Genomic DNA, 25603 nt, shown 5'->3' on the forward strand with positions numbered 1-25603 from the left:
AGAAGACCTGTGGCAGACCAGACAGCAGGTAGAGTGGGTTAAGGTGAGAAAAGAGCACATGTGTATGACCAGAGAAAAGAGATTTTCCACATTTAGCTATATGTAAAGTGCTATATTATTGAAGCCATTTTGCTTGGAAAAAGTTTAGTTTCAAGTATAGTTAAAAGTATAAATTAGTTTGATTGATTATTTTGTTTTGGAGTTTTTTTTTTTTTTTTTCTTTTTTCCTCTGAGATGACCATACCCCTGTTTGGGAAGGGAAATAAACAGCTTTTGGAACATCAGCATCGCCTCGCTGCTCTGTTTTTCTAGGCCGTAAGGCCAGCCAGGCAACATTTGGTGTCAGAAGTGCTTGGGACGCCTTCAGAGAGAGCAGCTGAGAAGATGCCACCCAAGAGCAAGACCCAACCCTAGCAGAGGGAAGAGAATGAGCAGGAGGATGCCAATACAGTACCAACGGAGCCTAAAGACGATGGTGCAGCGGTGTCAACTCCAGCAGAGGGAGCAGTGGCAGAGCTATCGAATCTGGTGAAGACCCTGTTACAGGCTCAATCAGACCGTGATGAAAAGTGGGAGTGGGTGGTGCAGTCCCAAAACCAGCGATGGAAGACCTTGACCCACCATTTCCACCTTCTTCAAGGACAGATGGAGGATATTCGAGAAGGGAGCGACGGTTCCAGGTCCACAACACCTCAGCCACCTCAGCCTGGGGGAGAGACAGCCCCAGCTGACCTTCAAGGAGCCTAAACTCCACCCACTCACCAAAGATGATGACATAGAGCATTTCCTGGCCACATTTGAGCGTGTCGCGAAGACCTGCAGATGGCCAGACTCTACATGGGCCATCAGGCTGGTACCTTTGCTGACCGGGAAGGCACGCAGTGCGTTTGTGGCAATGGACCTGCAGGAGACAGAGGACTACGGCAAGTTGAAGGAGGCCATTCTCAAAAAGTATAACATCAGCGCTGATACCTATCGTGTGAGATTCCGCTCTGCTATCATCATGTCTGGTGAGTCGCCAAAAGAACTTTATGTGCGTTTGAGAGAGCTATTCATGAAGTGGGTGAGGCCTGAGGAGCACTCACTGGAAGACATCTGTGAGCTGATAGTGCTGGAGCAGTTCATGGACATGGTGAACCCGGACATGGCCGTCTGGATAAGGGAGCATGACCCCAAGTCCGCTGAGGAAGCAGCCAGGCTGGCAGAAGTGTTCCAGGCAGCACGACAGGGAACCAGGGGCCCAAGCGCCAACAGATGGACTTCCAGGGGTAAGTCTGATGGGGGTGGTGAGAGCCATGGTCAGTTCCATCAGAGACCTAGCTTTAACCGCTATCCAAATAGAGACAGACAGGAGGTTAGGTGTACTTATTGTGGGAAACGGGGTCACATTAAACCTATTTGTCAGGCCAGAAACACCCAGAACACCACAATCTGCTACACACCTAGGCCGCACACACCAAACATCCAACACACACCAAATACAGAACAGCTGGTACAGGTACGGGTTAATGGTGAGGCAGCAAATGCACTAGTGGACACAGGGAGTTCATAGACTTTGATTCAGGAGAGCCTGGCCTCAGTAGAGGAGAATAATAGTCAGCCAACAGTGAAAGTGTGTTGCGTGCATGGTGACATTAAGAGCTACCGCACAGCTGAGGTGTTCCTGACTGTTAGTGGCCAAACATTTTTTATGCCTGTTGCAATCGCCCCTACACTGCCCTATAAAGTAGTTCTGGGTCACGATCTCCCCATTTTATGGGACCTCGTCCCCAAAGTCAAGCACTGCAATGCGGTCACAAGAGTGCAGAGTGCGAAGGAACTGGAGGAGTTGCCTTTTGCTGATGCAGATTTGGACATGGCAGACAGTAAGCCTAAGAGAAGGCACTTGACACGACAGCAAAAGCGCAGGCAGAAGATGGAAAATGTTGTTGAGCAGGCAGAGACTGAAGTATGGCCGCAGCCTGAGTTGTCTATTGATATAGATCTACCCTGTAACATTGCAGAGCTACAGAGGCAGGATGAAACCCTGAAGCAAGTGTTTAAAAAGACTGATTGCATTAATTCAGGTAGCTTGTTGCATGAAGAGCAGTACATCCTGAAGAAGGGGATTTTGTACCAGGTCAAAGGAGAGCAGGAGATGTTGATTGTGCCACAACCATTGAGGCAGAAAGTAATGACCTTAGCACACTCCATCCCATGGTCAGGCCATCTGGGAAAGTACAAGACCCTGGCTAGAGTTGGTAGCCGTTTCAGTTGGCCCAATATGTATACTGACATCACAGAGTTTGTTCGCACATGCCCAGAGTGTCAACTCACTTCAGGGAGGGCAGTACCACGTGCACCACTTCATCCACTCCCAATCATTGACACACCATTCACCCGCATTGGCATGGATATAGTAGGGCCACTAGAGAGAAGTAAGAGGGGTAACCGCTATATCCTAGTCATATGTGATTATGCCACCAGGTATCCGGAGGCATTCCCCCTGAAGAACATTAAGGCTAGGCAGGTGGCGAACTGCTTAGTGCAGCTGTTTTCACGGGTTGGGGTGCCACGGGAAATAGTCACTGATCAGGGTAGCAACTTCCTGTCAGTATTACTGAAGCAGGTCTATAGTTTGTTAGGGGTTAAAGCGATCAGGACCACGCCATATCACCCCCAGACAGACGGGTTGGTTGAACGTTTCAACCGCACCCTGAAGAACATGCTCCGCCGCTTCGTGTGCCAAACAGGAACTGACTGGGATGAATGGCTGCCGTATCTTCTGTTCGCCTACAGGGAAGTCCCACAAGCCTCCACCGGCTTTTCGCCATTCAAACTCCTATATGGTCGGCAAGTGCGAGGGCCATTGGACCTGCTGAAGGAGCTGTGGGAGGAGCCGAAAGCTGAGCAGCAGAGTGTGGCCGCATATGTGCTCCAGATGAGGAAGAGGCTGGAGGATATGTCAGAGCTGGCTCATCAAAACATGAAGTTGGCACAAAAGAAGCAGAAAACCTGGTACGACAAGAAGGCCAGGGGTCGGACATTTGAACCAGGTCAGAAAGTGCTGTTGCTACTGCCCACTGAGGACAGCAAGCTGCTGGCCAAGTGGCATGGGCCATATGACATCATCAGGAAGATGGGAGACGTCACGTATGAAGTCTCGATGCCGGAACGTGGCAAGAAGAAACAGACCTTCCACGTGAATCTCTTGAAGGAGTACCACGCCAGAGATCGGGTGGAGATGCAGCTTTTTGTCCGCGCTGTGGCGGAAGAGGAGGAACCGGACGAGCAGTTTTTCCCCATCGAGCCCATTATCGGAACCGTGGAGCTGTCGCACCTGGAGGACCATCAGCAGGACCCGGTGAGGGCACTGCTGGATCGTGACCAGTTCCAGGAGAGGCCGGGATGTACATCGCTTGTGACCCATGACATCATCTTGAAGCCAGACGCATCCCCCCAGAGGAGAAGCTATCGGGTGCCAGAGCGGCTGGTTCCAGCGTTGAAGGAGGAACTGGATGTGATGCTGTCACTGAGAGTCGTAGAGCCATCGTCCAGTGATTGGTGTAGCCCGGTGGTACTAGTACCAAAGAAGGATGGCAGCGTAAGATTCTGCATAGACTTCCGCCAAGTCAACACGTTGAGCAAGGTGGACCCCTATCCAATGCCTAGAATCGATGACCTTGTGGAACGGCTGGGTAAGGCGAAGTACATATCTACCATCGATCTGTCCAGAGGGTACTGGCAGGTGCCGCTGAGTTCGCGTGCAAAGGAGATAACAGCTTTTCGCACCCCTTTTGGACTATACCAGTTCAATACTATGCCTTTTGGACTGCAGGGGGCGCCAGCCAGTTTCCAAAGGCTGATGGACCGTGTCCTGAGGGGAACCCATCAGTTTGCTGCAGCTTATTTAGATGATGTCTGCATCTGGAGTAACACCTGGCAAGAACATTGCCACCACCTCAGACAGGTGTTTGACCGCATCCGTGAAGCGGGGCTCACAATCAACCCAAAAAAGTGTGCCTTGGTAAAACGGGAGGTCCACTACCTTGGCTACATCCTTGGCGGTGGGGACATACGCCCACAGGTGGAGAAGGTTGAAGCCATTCGGAGCTGTACGCCACCAACAACTAAAAAGAAGGTGAGAGCTTTTTTAGGTTTGGTTGGATGGTACAGACGTTTCATTGCTAACTTCTCTGAGCGATCATCTCCCCTTTCTGAGCTCACCAGGGCAGCGGCGCCGAACAGAGTAGTCTGGACTGAGCAATGTGGCGTTCCAGGATCTGAAGGGGGCAGTCTGCAGTGACTCTGTTTTGCTGAGCCCAGACTTTGAAAAGCCCTTCATTGTGCAGACAGATGCGTCTGGAGTAGGCCTGGGTGCAGTCCTGCTACAGGAGGAGGATGGACAGCGGAGGCCAGTCGCCTTCATCAGCCGGAAGCTGTTCGACCGGGAGAGGCGATATGCAGCTGTGGAGTTGAAGGCCCTAGCCATCAAGTGGGCCCTTGACTCCCTCCGTTACTACCTCCTGGGCAGACCTTTCAAGCTGGAGACTGACCACAGAGCACTCCGGTGGCTGGGGAAGATGCGGGACACCAACTCGGGTCACCAGGTGGTACCTGTCTCTCCAGCCCTACGACTTTTCTGTGGAGTATCGGCCTGGTGCTTCAAACAAGGTGGCTGACTTCCTGTCCCGCATCCCGGAGGATGAGGAGTAGGGAGTACCCATCATGGAACCCTGCTTGAAGGGATCATCCCCGTGGTCCTGGGGCGACAGGCGTCGTCTGCACGGGAGGGGGGAAATGTAACGGTGCGGTAGCCCGTTACCAGTGTTACACCACATCAGACTACAAGCTATCGCTACAAACACACCGACACCGTTTCTCACACAGGCCTTTATTTTGTTTGTACCGCACGAACGTGAGCATGCAGCTGGCAGTCACGGAAGCAACAGCATCTGCAACACAAACACAAAAGCACCTTCGTCAATAAACTACGTAAACTTCAGGAGTGGCCAACTGAAGGTTTAGTACTATGGACAATAAACTTATAAACTTGGTGAACAATAAACGAACTAGCATAAAACAAAGAGCAGGGCTTACCGCTTACGTTGGTCTGTTTACTTCCTGGTTTGCGTTCATCAGAAGACCCGACGCTCTCAAGAGACAATTATAGTTTTGCGGAGTGAACGTCATAGGCGTGAATGGGGCATTGTTGTGTGGGAAGAGGGGTGTTTGTGTAGTTAACAGGATATGTATGTTTATTGTGTTTGTAAAGGTGGTGGTGTTAATGTCTGGTAACCGGATAATGTATTATATTTCATTAGAGTATTTATATATATTTTTGTATTGGTTCTAGGCTGTTAGACAATGATTGATTTTGGGACAATGATTTGGTTCTGGCCAGGGGCTAGAAGACCTGTGGCAGACCAGACAGCAGGTAGAGTGGGTTAAGGTGAGAAAAGAGCACATGTGTATGACCAGAGAAAAGAGATTTTCCACATTTAGCTATATGTAAAGTGCTATATTATTGAAGCCATTTTGCTTGGAAAAAGTTTAGTTTCAAGTATAGTTAAAAGTATAAATTAGTTTGATTGATTATTTTGTTTTGGTTTTTTTTTTTTTCTTTTTTTCTCTTTTTCCTCTGAGATGACCATACCCCTGTTTGGGAAGGGAAATAAACAGCTTTTGGAACATCAGCATCGCCTCACTGCTCTGTTTTTCTAGGCCGTAAGGCCAGCCAGGCAACAGCCCCAAATAGCCCTTTGCTTTCGGTCTCCAAGCATTCTGTCATGCCCTTGTTGCAAGGAACAGAAAGACGCCTGGACAGGGATCCTGAACTCGCCAACATACACCATAATGATATCCAGAAGCTTGGATGCGGGAGACAGTCAACCTGTCGAATCGTGGTACTTACCTCATCATGTTATCAAGCAAGCTAGTGGAAAGCACAGGTTAGTCTTCAATTGTTCATTTGCATTCAGGGGCCAATGCCTGAATGAAAACTTCCTTCCAGGACCTACCTTGGGTCCATCCCTCTTGGGAGTATTGCTCCGATTCAGGCAGCATTCAGTGGCCATCAGCGGTGATATCCGTGCCATGTTCCATCAGGTCCGTCTGCTGCCACAGGACCAGGCTCTCCTTTGCTTTCTTAGCCGGAATCTAGAGAGAGAGAAGGAGCCAACCACTTATGAATGGCAAGTGCTTCCCTTCGGTGCAGCTTGCAGCCCATGCTGTGCGATCTATGCACTGCAGCACCACGCCAGGAGTTGTGATGGCAGTGACCGAGAGGTAGTGGATTCAGTGGAGAACTCATTTGATGTCGATAACTGCCTCCAGAGCCTGCCTTCTTCCGTAGCAGCCAAGACCTTGCTCGAGAAATTGCATATCCAACTGTAAGCCAGTTGGATATGCAATTTCTGGCGCATTTGAGATCAGGCAGTGGGCGAGAGGTGGTAAAACATATTCCTCCAGAAGCAAGGTCGACCAGCACCAAGCTGTGGCTTTCCGAGATGGGTTTGGGCCCTCAGGAGCCAGCCTTGGGTCTCCATTGGGCTTGTATGCCAGACACCCTTGGATACAAACACAGTGCAGTACTGACCTCAGCTTCACCCACCTTGATGGTAGTTTATTGCACCGTAGCCAGTCAATATGACCCGTTGGGCTACATATTGCATTATACTGCGAGGGCCAAGGTGATTGTTCAGGACCTATGGAAGACCAAGCAGGATTGGGATGATCCTATTCGCCCAGCTGAGCTGATGGATCGGTGGCTTGAGAGGGAGCATGAATTGGTGGATCTTCATCGAGTGCAAATGCCCCGGTGTTATGTGCCTGCATCAGCTGATTCCCCTGCGACGGAATGGGATCTCCACATCTATTGTGATGCGTCTGAGAGGGTCTATGGAGCAGTAGCTTACCTCAGAGCACAGTCTGCAGATGGTGAGGTTTGCCCTCCTCAGAGCTCAGCTCTCATCTACAGTGCAAATTGAACTGACCTTGCCCATCCACAAGGTGGTGTACTGGAGTGACTCTACCACCGTGCTCTCCTGGCTAAAGTTGGAGTCCAGGTATAAGGTCTTTGTAGGGACACGCATTGCTGAGATACAAGACCTCACTGATGTGAACAGCTGTAGGTATGTGGATAGCCAGAGCAATCCTGTGGATGACATTACGAGAGGAAAGACACTGCAAGAGCTAGCACAATGTCAAAGATGGACTGAGGGACCATCATTCTTACGGAAACCTGAAACACAGTGGCCGGTCTTCCCTCCATTATCCATTCCACTGCCCCAGAGTGAGACGGATGAGCTCAGAAAGTCTGTTGCATGTTACCTGACCCACGAGACACCTGCCTCTCTGCTGGCTGATGTTTCACAATACAACAGATTAGAAGATCTGATCGCAGCGGTATCCAAGATGCCCTCTGATGGGGTGGCTACTGCTGCTTCCCACCTTGCAGCTGAAACACTGCTGATCCAGAGAGCTCAGGCGGAGAGTTTCCCAGAAGAGCTTTAAACTCAAAGATAGAGACTTACCGAGGAATAGCCGACTCATCTCCCTCTCCCCTGAGCTGGACCCTGCATTGAACGTGATCCGGGTAGGCGGAAGACTGCGCCGGGCTGAGTTGGAGCCGGATCCGATTGTCCTTGACGGTGATCATCCTCTTTTATAGGCTCCTTATAAAGAGCTATGATGAGCAGCTTCTGCACCCTGGACCAGAGCGAGTTCATGGCGAGATACGGCGGAAGTACTGGGTGCTGAGAGGGCGGAGTGCCATAAAGCGACACCAGAACACCTGCCAGGAATGCCGCAAATGGAAAGCCAAGCCAGACATTCCAAAAATGCCAGACTTACCAACTGTCCATCTTCGCCTGTTCAAGCCTCCCTTCTGGTCAACGGGGGACGACTGCTTTGGACCATTCCAGGTCAAAGTGGGCCGCCGGTGTGAAAAACACTGGGGGATACTCTTCAAGTGCCTCACTACCCGATGTATACATCTGGATATTCTTGAGAGTATGGATACAGAAGCATTCCTTATGGCCCTCCTATGCTTTATATCTCGTAGAGGGAAGCCATTCGAAATCTTGGCTGACAGAGGAACCAACTTCAGGGGAGGTGATTTGTTACTCCGCAAAGCATTTGAAGCTATGGAGCCCACTCTAAGACAACTGGCTGAGCAACAGATCACCTTCCACTTCAATCCTCCCCATGCACCTCATTTTGGTGGTGATCAAATCGGTCAAAACTTCCCTCCGAGTGGTCCTTGGCAGTCAGCCCATTCCGGAAACCATTCTTCGTACAGTACTTATAGAGGTATCTTAATGAGGGTATCTTGAATACGAAGCCTCTGGGGTACATCTCAGCCGACCCTTCAGATTCTGATCCGATCACCCCTAACCTGCTCCTCATGGGCCATCGTGACTCCTCACTTCCGCAAGCCACCTTTGGCAACCAGCTTTGTCGGGACACGCAGGTTGCATCACATTCAATTTCTTGCCAACCACTTCTGGTCGAGATTCATTCGAGATTACTTACCCACCTTGCAGCCGCGGAGGAAATGGAGGAGGGATACCAGCAACATGACAGTTGGACAGCCCGTCCTGATAATCGATCCTCAGTCCCCTCGGGCTCTCTGGCCAGTTGGGCGGATGACCCAAGTCATCTCCGGAGTGGACGGGAGAGTCCGGACAGTGGAGGTGAGGGTCGGGAAGAAGAGGTACATCAGACCTGTAGCAAGGCTCATCCCCTTACCAGAGTTGAAGGATAAAGACGAGGAGGAGTGAGGCAAAAGCTTGTGATTCTTCCTACGGTATGGAATTTGTGATGAATCACGGGGCGGCTGTATGAAAGCCTCACTCGCTCGCTCCATTCCCCATGATTGGCCTGAATTGCCTGCAGCTACGATTCCCTCATGTGTTGCACAGACACACCTGTTACCAATTATCAGGGGATATAACTTACCTGGTTGAGCAGTGCTCCTGTTTGCATCCGGGTGTGACCTGACCGAACTCACATCTCCAATCTCCTGATCTCCTACTAGCCCCGTGTGATTAATCCTGTGTGCGTCTTCCAAATGTTAGTTTTACTTTCCTTTCTCCACTTTGGACGTTTGACTTGGATGTGGTTGTGGTGGTACTATATTTGCCACACCAATCCATAATGCTCTGAGAGCTGCCTTTGCTATCCATTGTGGGCCAGTTGGTCAGCGTGCAATTTAGTTGGCCGCGAGTATTTGTTTACCAAGCCGCAGTATCACGTGTACTATGTCGCTGAAAGTAGTATAAAGTAGAACGTGATTAATTATATAAATGTTTATTTGTATTTCTTACACTGAATGATGTTATGATCCCACTGCTATTCACCTTATTCCGTGCGAAAACATGGGGGGGGGGCGCTAGCTTTGCCCACATTGTCTCCGAACTTCCGATTGAGCAGTACATCCATTGCGATACATTGAGATAACAGAGCTCTGTCAAGATGACTGGCATCATATGTTATGGGTGATCCTAAAGTTAGGAACGTTTATTTAGGATTTTGGTGACTTAAGACATTTCTGTTATACACCTTTCCAATCTGAAGTTTGGAAAACACTGACTTTGGAGCGGCTGTTCTGTAATGACTTTCTAAACTAGTTACCATAGTTACCAAACAGATCAGGATTTGCGAGTTTCTCCATACGATACAGCGGCCACTGCCACATCGTCTACCCACTCTGTAGTGCTGAATAGCCTTGGGTAGCGAAGTACAATATTGCAGTCTGACCTCCTGATGGCATTTGTCGTTTTCCTCCCAAGTTAGACTCTCTATCTTCTTCTGCCGTATTATCCCAATGAAGCTAACTAGACGTAGCTAGCCGACCGGAAATTTAAAGACAAAAAAAAATGGGCGTGGCTGAATTAATATAACACAATTATATTCTATAATTATATTATATATTTATGACCGCCGCTAGCGAAGCGGTCATATAAGGATTGTCAGTTTTTTTTTTTTTTTTTTTTTTTTCGTCATCTACTTCCTGAATTTTTGGTCAACGATACCCGGGACACCGAACCACCGGGACACATGAAATTTGGTGGGTATGTAGCCCCACTAGACTTTTACGGAAAAATTTTGTTTCGTCCCCATGGGCCACTCCCCCGTGCTGGGCCCCCCGAACCGCAAAAAAAGCAGTTTTTCCTAAATAACTACCTGAACCGTGGCACTGAGGATGAAGAATCTTTTATGGTATGTTGGTCTCAAGGGCCCACATCAATCTGGCCTATAATCACTCATTTGTGATTTGCACCCCCCCGGTAAAAAATGAAAATGCAATATTATTCTGCTTTAATCGCCCCTATCTTCAGTTAAGATGTTCAGAACTGCACCAAATTTTATGATTGACCTGGCATTCTCTGGGGGTATGCCAAGTTTCGTAGAATTTCATCCATGGGGGGGTCTAAAAAAAATTAGGTTATGTGTACATTTAGTGACTGTACACTCATTGGCCTGTAGATGGCGGTGCACACTTGCACACACACACAGGCACCCACATACTATCGGTATTAGAACGGCCGATACATAATTACAAATTCAGTAGGATTAAAAGAAAGCCAAAATAAATATTCATCATCATCATCATCATGGCTGCATTTCCAGTATTGGCGATAAGTAGTCGTTTGTCCACTAGATGGCGCATCGTTGCAGTGAGACGTAATTTTGTTGGAAGTTAAAAGTGGGTTGGAAAAACAATGGACGCTTCCTAGGAATGTAGTTTACCGCAGAGAACATCTAATAAGGATAGGATGATGTTCACATGAAATGTAATTCCCATTTCTTCTTGAATGGAGGCCAATTTGATTGATTGCATTTGTAGAAAACTATAAATGCGGTTATACCAAGCAAATTGATAGCAGCACTGTAATTGTATCTTTCGACTGTCATTTGTTGCACGTGCTACAAAAATCATTCTGTGCAATGGTAGATTTACCAACGTTACACCGGTCTGATACATTTTTGCCTATACATGCGTGAGACTGAGACGCCTGTTTATTTAGTTTTAAGTGCGTGCAGGGTGTGAGAGGGGAATCGATATGCTTTGATTCCAGCTTGGTAGTTGTAGTCTGTGAAATTAAAAAGCACGTGTGTGTGAAGTATCCAAACAATGACACCTTCATTTCATTATGGCTGCTTTAGCAACACACCTTAAGCTACTGTGTAGTGGGTCCCATCTAGAAGTGGCTACTTCATTCGCGCTTTCCTTGACTCATGGAGCTGCTTGAATGTTATTAAAATTTTTCGCCCGCGATATGGCAGTTTAAGTCCGCTTGATACTGTAAGGCGAAGCCATTGGTTTCCAAAGGAGATTTTATTAGTGTAAGCCAGCATAGCCTATTGACAATTTATGTTGTAAATAGGCCTACCTTATAAGCCTACCTGTAGCTTAGGGAAGCTAACAGCTTTCTATTAGGATCTAGTTTGTTAGTTACAGTTTTGTCATAACTCCCTGATGCATTTTTGCATTTAGAATAGCCAGAGCGTGGATATCTCAATCGGAAAATTGAACAATATTGGGTGCCCAGCCTGATCTGCCCGCTATTTATTTTTTTATTTCTTAAACGATTGAGCTTGGTCTGGTGAAAGCCAGACTAGCCATGGACCTCAGTTACACAATGCAAGGGAACATGAATCAGCCTATATTTAAAAACGAACAATAACGGACAACAGCTCTTCAACTTTGGCCCGTTAAAATGTGTATGAACAGTCTAGCGACGCATTTTATCAAGGCCCATTTGGACATGTCAGTTATTTGCACCACTGGTTAGATGTAAAACAGCATTTCGTTTCAGACTACTGTTACGTAATTTGTGCATTAACAATAACGTTTCAGACTACTGTTACTTAATTTGTGCATTGACAATAAAGTATTACATGAACTAAAGATGACTAAAATCTTATGTAGAAGAAGAAACATTCACAAAAATCCATCCATCCAAAATGACCTTTGTTTTGATAGCTGTTGAAAACGGCATGTAAGATATTTTTTGTTTATAAATAAATAAATAAATAAATAACATTATGCTGATACCTTTTGCTTTTCCCAAATACAATGTAGCCTACAGGTGTAAGTGACATTTCATCAATCCAGTTGCAATGGATGAACCGTGATGAACTGCCCTACTTGTGATTGTTTAGAGATTTTAAAGGTTTTATAACAATGCTACATCTTCTTTGGCTATTCTACAATCTATTCACCTTTTCAGCACCAGTAGGCTACTTTCTGTGCAGCCGCACACACACACTCAGGCATGCCAAACAAGAGTGGTTTCAAGAGTGGGGGATGGAGTAAAACTACTACACAAAAGTTTCAAGAGTGGGGGATGGAGTAAAATATGGAGACAAATTGAAGTGTGATTTATTTTCGCGGAACGGATGCACAGGACTGAGCGGCAGTCATATTTTGTACCGCTATGCGGTACATCTAGTATTATATCATATATTGTGATTATTTATGTTAATATTATGTTAATGGAAATATGAGTTGTAATTGTGGATGGCCTTTAGGGCCAAGTGACCAAAGTTGAATTTAGTCGAGTTTGATTCAAACTAGAGGTCTGCACTCTCGTGGTAGACCCGCTGGACTCGCGGGTCCCGACGCAAAAGAGTGCGGCGCAGGACAACTTTTGAAAGCTCTTTGCGGGAGCGGGCGGGATGAGAGAGGTGCGGGACAAAACGGTGATACACTGCACTCCCGCAAATTAAATATGTGCGTAAAATTAAATATGGAAATGATTAAAGTAGTGTTCATTACTATATTGTCGTTTACGTCGGTTCAATTTGTTCCTGCTGCTCATTGTCAAAACTCGAAATCGAAAGCATGACAGAGGAAGAGGGCACCAGACTAGTTGTTAGCCTACATTCAGAACCAAGAAACTTAAAATCTCTTAGTCTTTCTCATGTGTGTGTGCTCCTTTCGTGAGACAGAAAGAAAAGCTGAATAGGCTATCCCTCCTGCATGCGGGCTTTAGCGGGCGGGAGCGGGACATCATGTTACAGATGCGGGCGGGAGCGGGACTAAAAATTACACATTAATGCGGGAGCGGGACAGAGTATTGCGAGAGCGGGTGGGCCTCTTTCCTCTTTCAGACCTCTAATTCAAACTGCTATTGATTGTTGTGTGCTGATTGTTCCTTTGTTGTTGTTACAGCACACATACATGCACACCCACATAACCAGCCAAGAAGAAAAAAAGACAACTTAATAAATACACCCGTTGTGGTGACCTTGGCTGAACTCTGTCTGTGTCCTCCTCCTTCCAACCCAACTCTCCAACCATCTGACTGTGGTTTGCCTGTTCCCTGCCTCTTTCCAAAGTGTCCCAGCCCCCCTACTGAGAGTAGCTGCTACCTCGCTCAGGGACAGTTGTTTATTTTTAAGAACTGATGTTTAATTTCATATTTAATTGATGTGAACGATAACAACTTAAATTTGTGTTTAAAGTTGTTTTCTTTTTAAATACCGTTTACAAACTGTGAAAGATTAGCTAAGATTTGGCTATGGACAGCCCATTTTTCAGGATTTGCAAAAGTGTTTTTAATAAAGAAAAAAAACAATGAATTACATATCCTTTTACAGAACAACTCCTATAAATCAATCATCTAGTCAGTTTACGACATTTTTGGATTATACAAGTTTCATTCATTGAAACAATCCCAGGAAACGTTTCTGGTAGAATGTCCCTTATATTATGCATACAAACAACCCATTACAAAACCCTGCTATCAAAGGTTACCATCATGGTCTGTCGATCACTGAGGTTTTCTGTCATTTCATACATATTTATGTTATGCCACTGTCAATACATGATAGTTCTTCTCAACATATTGTCTGCTAACAAATGTCTTCCAACAGATCAAATATAATGACACATTGCATGCTACTGGATGTTGTGTGACGTGCCCAGGTCATATGGGCCCTTATGGTGCCATGAAGACATCACTTTCAAGAACCTGGAATCCAAGAGTACTCAGCAGCTCACCAACTTCCTCCACCATGTGCTGTCTGTGTTCAAAGAGTCAAAATCAGGTTAGGGCTCCATCTTACGTCCCCAATTGTGAAGATGCATTTTGTCAAAGCTACACACAAATTCTCAAAACAAGGCTCCCACTTGTACAACCACTTTCATGTCAAACTTTACTCACAGACAACACACATAAACATTCAAATACACACACTACATGGCTATTTATGACCGCCGCACAGCAAAGAAGGTAGGGTGGACACATTTTCTGTGAATATCTTGAGAAACGTAGGGCCTAGGATGACCATTTCTTTCTATGTTGGCCTCCAGGGGCCATGTCAACCCATTCCATATCCACTCATTTAATGTATAGCGCCACCTAGTTAAAAATGAAAAGACAAAAATGAGGCATTGTAATCGCAGGTATCTTTGGCTGCACGCAGGTATCTTCAAAACTGCACGGAATTTGAAGTGTAGGATCATTATGGCACCTTCTGAATGCATGCCAAGTGTCATGGAATTCCGTTCATGGGGGACCATACAACAAATTAATTTATCACCCGGAGAGAAGAAATACTCTTTTCTGATTGGCTGGTGGGATGGCTATTAATTTTGAATAACTGGACACCTATGAAGTAGATTTGGTAAAAAAAAGTTTAATCACCGTTCCATATCAATGCTTATGAATGGTAACTATAACAACCATAGTAGGACGACAACTGAGCCTGGAAGCAGGCTTCGCCACAGTGGAATCAACTGTATACAAGCTAACTGTCCACAAACTTAACAAGTCGGCTTCTTTTTAAACAGAACCACTTGTTTCCTTTGCGTGCTATAAAGGCATGACTATTGCCTATAGTGGCAACCGGGTGATTAGCGGGATAGCGGCTTTCGAGGTGTCCTGTTATAGGGAATTAATGGACTCCGCTGCGCGTCGGGGAGTTCTTTGTCCCTCGTCCATTAATTCCGTACAACAGGACACCCCGGCAGCTGTTATCTCCTACATATTTGTACATTTAGTCACTCATGAACATACGCCACACACACACAAAACACACACACACACATACACACACACACACAAGCACAGACACACGCGCGCGCTCACACGCACGCCAGACCTGCCATCCTGTACGCATTTTGCGTAGCAACCACGCATTTTCACATAAAAATACGGCGCTACGATTTTGTACTTAAAACTACGCAAAACGAGCAGACATCCAACTTCTCCAGAAAGCTCATTGAGCATGTGAATCTCCCGCTAATATATTTCATGCGAGGATGAGATAAAGAGAGAATGTGACAAGTGAGAATGACAGGCAAAGCATAGTGGCCTCTCTTTTAGTGGCTGTTATTTTTTCTTCAGCCAACGGTGGGTGAAATGAAAGACTTGATGAAGTGAGTTTAACAAGTGTTCACTCGCAAATTCGCGTTCCCCTAGCTGCTGTTTTGTTGTGAAACTAAAAATATTCCACTGAGTGCGACTGTAAATTCACCTAGGCCTAATAGTTTGACTATGTCTTGGAAAGTTATTACTTGTTCACGAGTTGTTTCAGTTGTTCATATTTTCAATGTGTCGCTGATGGTTATCATGGGTTAAGTTTTCATAAGTAAGGCGCTTATGGAGCGCGGACCTTTCCAAGGCAAAATGCAGCCATTAACAACGAGTCTGAAAGTGGACCAAGGCTAAATATTTTGAGCTGCTCATTAATGAGTGTTCATTTTTTTTTTCTTTGGAGCATATGGATCCTTCTTCTTGATTATTAGCGTGAAAACAAGTGAGACCAAATAATAGGCTTCCAGACGGAGATCGCGCACCTATCACTGTAGTTGGGATAATGTAGACCTAATCATTGCAGCCTCACAGATGGCAGAAAGACACCACGATCTGAAAGAAACTTGAGTGCACGTGCAAGTGAAATTCAGTAGTTTGCATTAGTCAGCAGGTAATAATTGAACAATGATTTTTTTTTTTTTTACAAATAAACAAAACATGTAGGTTATTGTGAGTAAAGGGATAGACTACACACTGGCAACAGCAGATGTCCATAAGCATTTTTTTTTCTTGGCTCGAGGTTCTACTCAAAAAAATTCTTCAAGGTTGGCAGGTCTGGCACGCACGCACACATACATAAACACACACACAAATCTCAATGGCACAGTGGTGGAAGCCGGGATCCCAGTAGCCATAAGTTGGTGGGCTTTTGGTTTGCTTTTTGCTGTGCCTTAGCCCCAAAAGGTTGAGAACCTCTGGTCTACAGGGCTAACAGCACCTAACAATATATCCTGTAAATTATTGTAATGTAGATGCATTGTTATTTTTTTCTCATTTTTTCATACATTGTGCCTTACATATGCACATCTTAGCACATCAGTTCATCGCTTATTCATAATTCCCTAGTCCACCAGAACACATAACCCAAGAATTAGCCCAACACAGCCCAACACATAATATAACCACACAAGATCTAAGTAACTCTAACTAGTAATGTACTTGTTTATATGCTGTGTGTGCTGTATGTGTGGAGTGCAGACTGCAACCTGGAATGGCAGCTCAGTGAGGTGTCTCTGCAGACTGCGCTGTGCAGCTCATCACGTCACTATGCTGGCCGCTCATTCCAGATCTTCCGGGCTCTGCAGCAGCCGTTGTCTGCTCATTCCGTGTCCAACCTGTTGTCCCGCCTGGTGGAGGTGGTAGGGGAACATGGAGAAGAGGTGCAGGTGAGGCGGGGGGGTTAGGATTGGGGCTTGGGGTCAGGGTTAACCTTTGAGGACCTGCTGCCTTGCATGGTGGAGATGGTTGAATGTAACAGGTACAGGTGGGCAGTGGGGGGCTGTGCTGAGTAGGAATAGATGTATGTGAGGATGTTTGTGTTATCCTGTTTTCATTGGAAAAGTTATGTTTTATCTTTTCCTTCTTCTGGTGGAGGTTGGGGGGGGGGGGCATAGGGATGAGGTGCTGATAAGATTGTTTGTATGTATTTATTTGTGTGTGTTTCCTTCAATTAATTAATTTTGTTTGTGCATGTATGTTTTTGACATTTTTAGTAGCTATTCCTAATTGCTATGTGTCATGATTCTGGGCTTTACTGACACGACTGTTGTATTGGGTAAGGGGAAGCTGACACCCACCAATTGTCTGAGCTTTCCACACCATCCTGTGCAATGCTTTGGGCATTGCCATTCCCATACAATTCAGTGATCAGTCAGAATACTTTCTGTGATCTTTAATCTGTAAAAGGCTGGTAGGATCCTGGACCCCATGGCAAACTTCTTTAGCCATCATTTTCACCACATGGTTGGTGTGCACATTCCAAGTGATCCCATGATCAGCTCCTAGTTGTGATTTGATGAGGAGCCATGCGAGCGGATAATTGGACCAGCGGGTGGTGTGAACGAGAAGCTTGATGATCTTTCAAGCCCCCAACGTCATCTTCCAGGCAGTGCTGCCACCGTCGACTTAAAGGCACCTGACCTGATTGGAATTTATCTAATCAATTAAAACTGATTAAATATGCTGTGAGCTGCAGGAAAACCACTTTCTCTAAAATTTTGGAGATAAAGGGCAATTTTGAGATAGGTGTGTAATTTTTCAAGTCGCTTGAGTCAAGGGAAGGCTTTTTTAGGAGAGGTTGCACAGTAGCATGCTTAAAAGTGGATGGGACAACACCAGTGGCAAGTGAGCTGTTTACTATTGCCAGAATGAAAGGACAGATAATTGAAAAGATATCTCTGAAGAGCTGAGAGGGAATGACATCTGAGGGGCAGTGAGTGGGCTTCATCTGGGAGACTGATGCTTCAGGCCAGCTCGTCATTGTTGGTGATCATGCCTATCAATTTCAAGTCACTGGCGCACTTGATAGTCTAGGAACTTGCTGCACAGGATAGGGTTGAGTCTGGGCTGGGGTCCCTAAGCTTCATGTCAAGTCTGGATGGGGCTGTGGGTAACGCTTTAGAATAACATGTGCTTATTAGGTATTAACAGTGCATAATAAGCAGTTAACAATTCATTACTAACAGTTAGTTAACTGTTGTTAACCTTTAATAACATTAACTAACTGTTAGCATGCAGCTTGTAAGTGTTAATAAGCAGCCTTTTAAGTTACTTACAAGCATATTTGTAACAGTTGTAAGTGTTAACAAGCAGCTTGTTAATGCTTGTTAATAGTGTATAAGACAAAAAGGTGGATAACTACGCTTATAAGACCTTTCTTACCTATTTGTAGTAAATTTTGCAGCCCCCCCAATCTAAAGCGAGGACCATGTAGCCTATAGTTCCACAAGCCCAACCTTTTATCTCTCCATATACTGTATCTCTCTATCTAGCTTGGTTTAGCCAGAGAATGTCTAATAAAGAGAAAACTGCCACTCTCGGAAAAATTCCGGTTTCTGAACTGGTTGCAGTTCCTTCGGTGGTTCCACATGAGGGCGCTCGTCCACGAGTGCAGAATGCATGGAGGTCTATGGAGCTGTACCCCTCAAAATCCACTTTTCTCGGGATATAATTTTTTTTCAAGTCATTTGAATTATTGTATTCGAAAAGGGAAGGCAAAGAAAATACACTTGGTTGAGTATTATATTTTTTAAAGTCACTTAATTGTTCTAAAAAGCCTTTCAAACATGTCGATGACGTCATTCATTAGCACAATGCTAGCGTGTTATGGGCAACAACGACCCAACCTGTAAGAAATCAAAAGGACATAAGTACTCGTTCATTCAACTTTTGACCTATGTTGAAGTTATACAAACTACAATCAAATCTGAGATTTGTCAACGACAATCAGGTGAAAGAGACAAATTTAGCCGTCTAGCTCCATTGACTCCCATTCATTCTGCACTCATGGCGATCGCCCCCAGTGGAACTCTGGTGGAACTGCAACCAAAATTCGGTACAATGGGACTTAATACGGAGTGGCCAGGCTCTCCGTAGTAGACGGGCTCTGGTTTAGCTGTGAGAAATGCACCTTCAAAATTGTTGCAGTGAGCAGGAATTGAACCCCGGTCTCCCACGTCAAAGAGTGCATCGCTACCTGTTAAGCTATACTACTGTTCGTAAATCACTGGCGAAAATGTTCATTTTGATTCTATATTACGATGTTCTATATCACACTAGCTATGCTTTTTACAAATATGTTTCTGATGGAAAAGTGGTGTTTAATTTCCATAATCTTTGTTCAGTGAACGCATAAAACAGTTTGTCAGCAGTCTAAAGATATGCCAGCTTTGTATATAGTTTGGTTACCTAGCAACCGAGGCGATAAGTGGGTGCGTTCAAAGCTCTGGTTCAAAGTTGCAAACATAGGCGAACGTTCGTGATCGATTTGAAACATGTTTCAGTTTGCCTTGAACAGAGGCGAACATTTGTGGTCTGTTTCTGCATTAATTAAACACCACTTTTCCATCAGAAACATATTTGTAAAAGCATAGCTAGTGTGATATAGCACATCGGAATATAGAATCAACATAAACAATTTCATCAGCAATATAAGAAAAGTAGTGTAGCTCAATAGGTAGATAGAAGGTTGGGCTCTATAGAGAGATAGAAGGTTGGGCTTGTGGCACTATAGGCTACATGGTCCTCGCTTTAGATTGGGGGGCTGCAAAATTTACTACAAATAGGTAAGAAAGGTCTTATAAGCGTATTAGTTATTACAGTGCATGAAAATGTACTGTTCTTCCTAGGCAACTTCTTATTATTATTCCGCTTGCCACTTTTTCCGTACACAATTTCTCTTGAACAGTTTAACTTAGAAACTTCGTTCAAACTTTGTAACGTAGGTCTTCAAACGGATCAGGTTGCTATGTCTTTTCAACTTTGAAACTTTTATACTTTTTAAACTATTAAAGGAGAATTCCGGTGTGATATTGACCTAAAGTGTATCGAAACATGATACCGAGTGTGAACGTATGTCTCATAGCCCATCTCGGCTTGTCCCCTGCACTCCAAAATCTGGCTTGAATCTGGCAAAATCTGAAAATGGCATATGTGCTGTTCTATGCGCCCTAATGCAAGCCTAGTTAAAAGCCCTAGAATGAAACGAGAGGTTTTCTTCCTTTTATGGTATGCTCATGAATATTTACATGACCTGCGTGCTGATTGGTTGGTTTACAACGAGCGAAGCTCCGGAGCAAAGACGCAAACATGGCCGACAGCACTCACTGAAACAGCCAAGGTGGAAATACTATGGAGACATAGGTGTTGAACAGCATATTTGAGCATGAATCAGAGGAAGAATCTGAAATAGAGGAGTAACCAGTCGCCCATAGATTGGAAATGACTACTTCAGAGTGGTAAGTTTTGTCATTTACTTGAGTTTGCCACACGTAGCCCAGTTAGCTAGCTGTAATACTCGCACGTTAGTGTCGTAGACTAAGCTAAACATTGTATTAGGTTCGTTTTTAGCATTGTAAGCAACATAAGTTATTAATTTGCACACAAACAAATGTTTTACAACTTGTACCCTTGTGCAATTTTTGTCAAGATGTCCAGTTAGAAGCTAGCTGAAAAGTTTGTAGCCCGTCGTGGGCAGTTCAGGCTATGCTGTAGTGAAAGGAGTGCTGCTTGCAAGGAAAGTACTCGTTTTAGTCATATATATTCTCCTGGTGAATAGGTCATCTGATTAGGAGTTACATACATTATTGTAGTGGTAATATGCGATCTTACAACAGGACGTCCAGTTAGCTGGGCAGGAGCTCTGTGCAGTTCGTAGGCTATAATGTTATGGCTGAAGTGAAACAAGTAGCCTACTTCTTGCCTCAATGAAAATATTACGTTTGTGTCAGTAGGTCTAATGTACTCGTGTAACTACTATCCTGCTGATTAAGTCATCTGATTATCGAGATTTTTACGTTCTTTCCATGTAGTAATGTATGATCTTACAACGGGACGTCCAGTTAGCTGGGCAGGAGCTCTGTGCAGTTTGTAGCCTATGGCTGAAGTGAAACGAGGTCAACGAAAATATTACTAGGCCAATTTGTGTCAATTCAAAAACACTTATTTATCCCCAAGGGTCAATTTGCATAGTAGGCTACAATGGAGTAGAGTACAATAATAAAAAATCCTATAAATATCACTGTTTAAAATACAGTAGGTACAGTCAGTGTAATCTTGTAACTATCCTGCTGACATCTGATTGAGATTATTACCTTCTTTCCATGTAGTAGCCTAATATGTTATCTTACAACTCCGGTAACTAAAACTGGAGACATTTGCTACTTTGTGCTACCTGCTCATTCAAAATTACGAAATAACAGCAGGGAAATTATGTTTGTTTTTACAGGTTATTAAAAGAATGACCCAGGTTCCTGAGGAGCTGACCTCAATCCGTTGTGCCTCTATATTCTTTGCAAAATGCAATGAATATTTACAGAGCTGACCATGGCCGTTTGAGAATCAGAGGAATGGAAAGGTGAGGACAATCTGATACAAGTGTTAGCAGTGACAATATATAAATAAAATATTTTTAACCAATACACATTCATTATTGGTTCAGCATATTGCAAAAACACAGTTTGATCAACACCACAAAATTATAAACTTTATTTTTTTTTTCAACAATCGTCCAGTGATACTATTTATTTTTTTATATTTTACATCAGAGTAAAAAAAAATTGCTTTTCCACCCTGTTCTTGTTGCAGGCAATGAAGTGACTTGGCCTACAGGTCTTTTGTGAGCAGGAGCTGGGGTTTCCTTAGAAGCGTCCGTGTCATGATCCCCTTGTTTGTGGTGCTACGCATATGGAGGGAGCTTCCGGATACTTCAGGGCAGTACGTTGGATTCAGACCCCTTTTTCGACTGAACCGTGACACATGTTCAGCAACAGCATCCTCCATGGAAGGTCTGTCAAGCTGAGCACACAAGTCCTGGGGCACAGGAATCCGCTGGACGGCATCCCAATAAGGAAAAGGGTCTTTGATGATCTCGAAGAGGACAAGAAAGAGGACTTATATTGGATACTGTAATACAGTGCATTGTAGGCTGTATACTGTACAATAAACAAATTGTATGGCCCTGAACATTGTGCTTTGTTTACAGTACTGATGATGATGATTTTGACACCAGAGGCATCAGGTCTAAGACCGCCTGTTGTGTGTGAATCAATAAGTTCTTTTTAGTGCCTATACTGTTGCACATTTTGATTTGTTGTTTGTAATAAAAACATATTTTATTAAACTTACAAATTGTTTGGCAAGTCTGTACATAGTTTCTCCTTGGCTGTCTTCTGTTGTGGGGACTCAGCATTCTCATTGAAGTGCATGGCTGCTAGTAAAACCTAAACCGAACAACAGAAATGTTGTGACACAAGTGAAAGTCACTTTTGCATGCACACACCAAGCTGTTAACTCACAGCAAAAGCATTTGCTAATATTCTAAGCCCCGCAAGATGCCACACTTGGAGCATCTGTTCGGCATGCTGCCGTTCTTGTAATGTTCTAAAATAAGAACGTGCAAATAAATCCATTGTATCTAGACAACACGGTTTTCAACATATCGACTAGATATCATTTGAATCGATAACGAAGTTGTTTCCACTTCTGACGTCAAAAACGTATGTGTTATATGGGTATTGGTTATATTACAGCTTAGCAACCAAACTATCGTATTACTCAGCTTCAGCTATCTTGCTGAGAACATAACCTGTCAGAGATCTCGACAAACATGCATAGTAAAATGTAGGTTAACATGACAACACAGGTTTTATCCGAATGACACACAGGAAAATTAAATAGCCTTGCCAATGAACTAAATCACACATTCTACTTCAGGGGTCTCAAACACCCGGCCCGCGTCCTGCCCAATTCCGGCCCGCGACGTATGACAAAATAATAATGTAATCCGGCCCTTGAGGCTATTAATTGCGACAAACAACGATACTGATTAAAATAGACGATAGATCCAGGTACGGTGACAAATCTCATTTGTAGGCCTACTCTGCTCCACTATGTGCAAGACATCCATAGCTTGATTCAAACCCAAAATCGCTGCGCAAAGTTTTCAGGAAATACTTGTATTACACGCGAGAAACACAAAGATAAAGATGCATATGTAATGACGCGGAAGCGATGCAGGCCATAGTGTTGCAGAAATTGAAGCATAAATAGGCCTACACCAAATCACGTGCGATGAAGTCTTAGGTAAGCTATGTTATTCACCTATTCTAATTCTGAAGGAGAATATCCTTTTGGAGATTATGATCGATCGTCTATGACAGTGATAGTCACGGTGCGTCTGTGAATGGAGGTGCGTGTATTAACGTTTTTCATGTGACGTATTCTAGGTTCTATAGCTTTGTTTACATCCAGCTGATAGGCAAGGGACAAGTTGAACCCATTGAACATCGTTGTCTGCAGCTGCCTCTCAGTAGGCTACATCTCTGTATTTCAGCAATGTCAACATTTCAGGCATCAATAAAGGTGATGATGAAACGTTATCCCATTGTTCAATATTTGATAGCCTGTCACAGGAACGTTGTTTCGCTAAAATCGCCCTGATTTGGTGCATTGATCTGTATCGGAGAACCTGCATGTAGCCTAATGGTAGCCTAACTTTTTTTCTCTGTTCAAAACTCGGTTTACACGAAGACGATAGCCTTTCTTAGGCGATAGCCTTTCTTAGAAGCTGTGAAATTTGACCAGAAAGGAACATGTCTTCCTTCTGAAAGCTGACACAAAAATCAAACAATATTTGATCATTTAACTTCAACTGAACAGCGACAGGATTTGGTAGGCAGTAGACTCAGCAGACTTTCAAACGGTAGCCTAGAAGCTACTGTTATAGCCAGCGTCAGTCAGCATCATAACATTAATGGCGTTAGTCATGAATCCTGTAACATATTATATCATATAACAGCGATGGCTTATTCCAAGACGATCTGCATGGATATATAACCACCCAGAAAAACTCAGAATGTGAGTGATAAAGTTCATTAATTGTGTGAAACTTTTTATTAGTTATCCATTGCAGCATCGCCTATATTAGGCTGTTATGCTAGCTCAGCCTTTAAATATGTTGTTATTTTGGTCATGTGGACTTGATTAAACGGGTAAAGATAATTCATAAACTGCTTATTTCTTACATGACTGAAGCAGTAGCCTAGGTTCAACAGTGGTGTTTGAGGTTGCTGTGTTAAGTTGTGTGTGATCGCTAAACTATTAGGATCAAATCAGTTTATTTTGACATACGGGAGTTAGCCTAAGTGACCTGTAACGTTAGCCTATAGCACAAAAGCCTATTCTGTTTTCATTTATTAGCATTTGTTGTGATTATATAATCAAATGACACACATGATAACGTGAAATAGAAGGACAGAAGATAGGTGATTGATGTCCACAAGCACGTATTTCACTGAGACAAATTAGAACAAACTGTTCCGGTAAAAATAATCTTGCCATGTTTAAAATGCTGCACTTTTTTCCCTTCATAGCCTGTCTCTGGCAATTCATTTTTGGATGACTGTAGATAGTTGTATTTTAGCCTACGTCTTCGTAGACAGTAGGCTACACCATTAGGCTATCTTGAGAATAAAAGACTTCACAGCTGCTAACGATCATCCTCCACAACCACGAGGATAGGTAGGCTAAACGGTCGTTCGTCGCCTTTTTGCTTCTTATTGTAAAACCAACTGTTAGGGCCTACACAAGTGGTCGGCATCCCGGTCAATATTTGATATTAAAATTTCAATTTTGAAGCTATTTGTAACTATGTGTAGCCTATGCAACCCGACTGTTGTAGGCTTGCCTACCACTCTCTGCAGTGCCTTGCCTACCATTCTTGCCTACCACTCTAGTTGTAAACAAACGGTCACATGACATTATGACGTAGGTGCAAAACCTTAATATGTATGGATGTGGTACAGACAGCAGGGCTAGTAGAAATAGGGCTCTAAAGAACTACAAAGTCACCCGCAATATGATGCGAACTTCTGGGTACTGCAGATTACCCGCGATAGGAACTGTTTGACCAGAATACTTTATTGTAGGCCTATATTGTAGTAATCTATTACTAAACCACAACATCTTAGGTGTTGGTATACATCCTATGTGTTTTTCTGTTAATTTGTTATGTGGGTAATATGAAAAAAGGAAAGTAAACCTGCTTACATATGTTCATCCAGTATTTACTGAAAGGTGCATAATTTGAGGTGCTTGCCATCCAGTGACAAATTAGATGGGTAAATTTACCCCCTTCATAAACTTTTGTTTTACTCAAAGATTTTTACATTTACAGTATAACTTTATCTCTGACCACTTTCAAGCCATGGCCTTTTAAATTTTGATATAAAAATCCAATGGTGTTGCTTTCTTAACCCTGATGCCTAGTTTGCCAGGTTTAAAAAAGTTATGAGAGGAAATATTTTTATTTGGTGTGAAACACACACACATACCTGTTTTTTTATGTTTTTCATTTATTTTATAATTTGTATTAATATTTATTTTATCATTATTTTATTTATAAGCTAAGGTTGCTAGCACAGGTGTCTAAAACTAGATAAAAACACTTGCACTTTCTGTTTGCAGTTTTGTGTGGTATTTGAAAAAAAGAAATAGCCGGCCCTCCAATCAGATGACGTTGGCAGAATTGGCCCCCAGCTCATTTGAGTTTGAGACCCCTGTTCTACTTGCTAGAT

At 44.0% G+C, this 25603-nt stretch overlaps 1 protein-coding gene and 1 long non-coding RNA gene across 3 annotated transcripts in view; both read left to right on the top strand.

Moving 5' to 3' along the window:
* Positions 1-25603, top strand: part of LOC125308553 (protein furry homolog) — a 260928-nt gene that overhangs the window by 189709 nt on the left and 45616 nt on the right. Inside the window, exons 42-43 of the mRNA XM_048265116.1 lie at positions 13919-14040; positions 16509-16696. Coding sequence (XP_048121073.1) covers positions 13919-14040; positions 16509-16696 — 310 coding nt within the window. The remainder of the gene's footprint in view (positions 1-13918; positions 14041-16508; positions 16697-25603) is intronic.
* Positions 20064-21992, top strand: LOC125307840. Of its 2 annotated transcripts, XR_007195800.1 has the most exons (3): positions 20064-20266; positions 21256-21384; positions 21615-21992. It is a non-coding gene; the product is annotated as an uncharacterized LOC125307840 (long non-coding RNA). The 2 variants fall into 2 exon arrangements; XR_007195799.1 differs by lacking the exon at positions 20064-20266 and having other exon boundaries at positions 20404-21384.

Source organism: Alosa alosa, chromosome 15, assembly GCF_017589495.1.
Source record: "Alosa alosa isolate M-15738 ecotype Scorff River chromosome 15, AALO_Geno_1.1, whole genome shotgun sequence".
NCBI lineage: Eukaryota > Metazoa > Chordata > Actinopteri > Clupeiformes > Clupeidae > Alosa > Alosa alosa.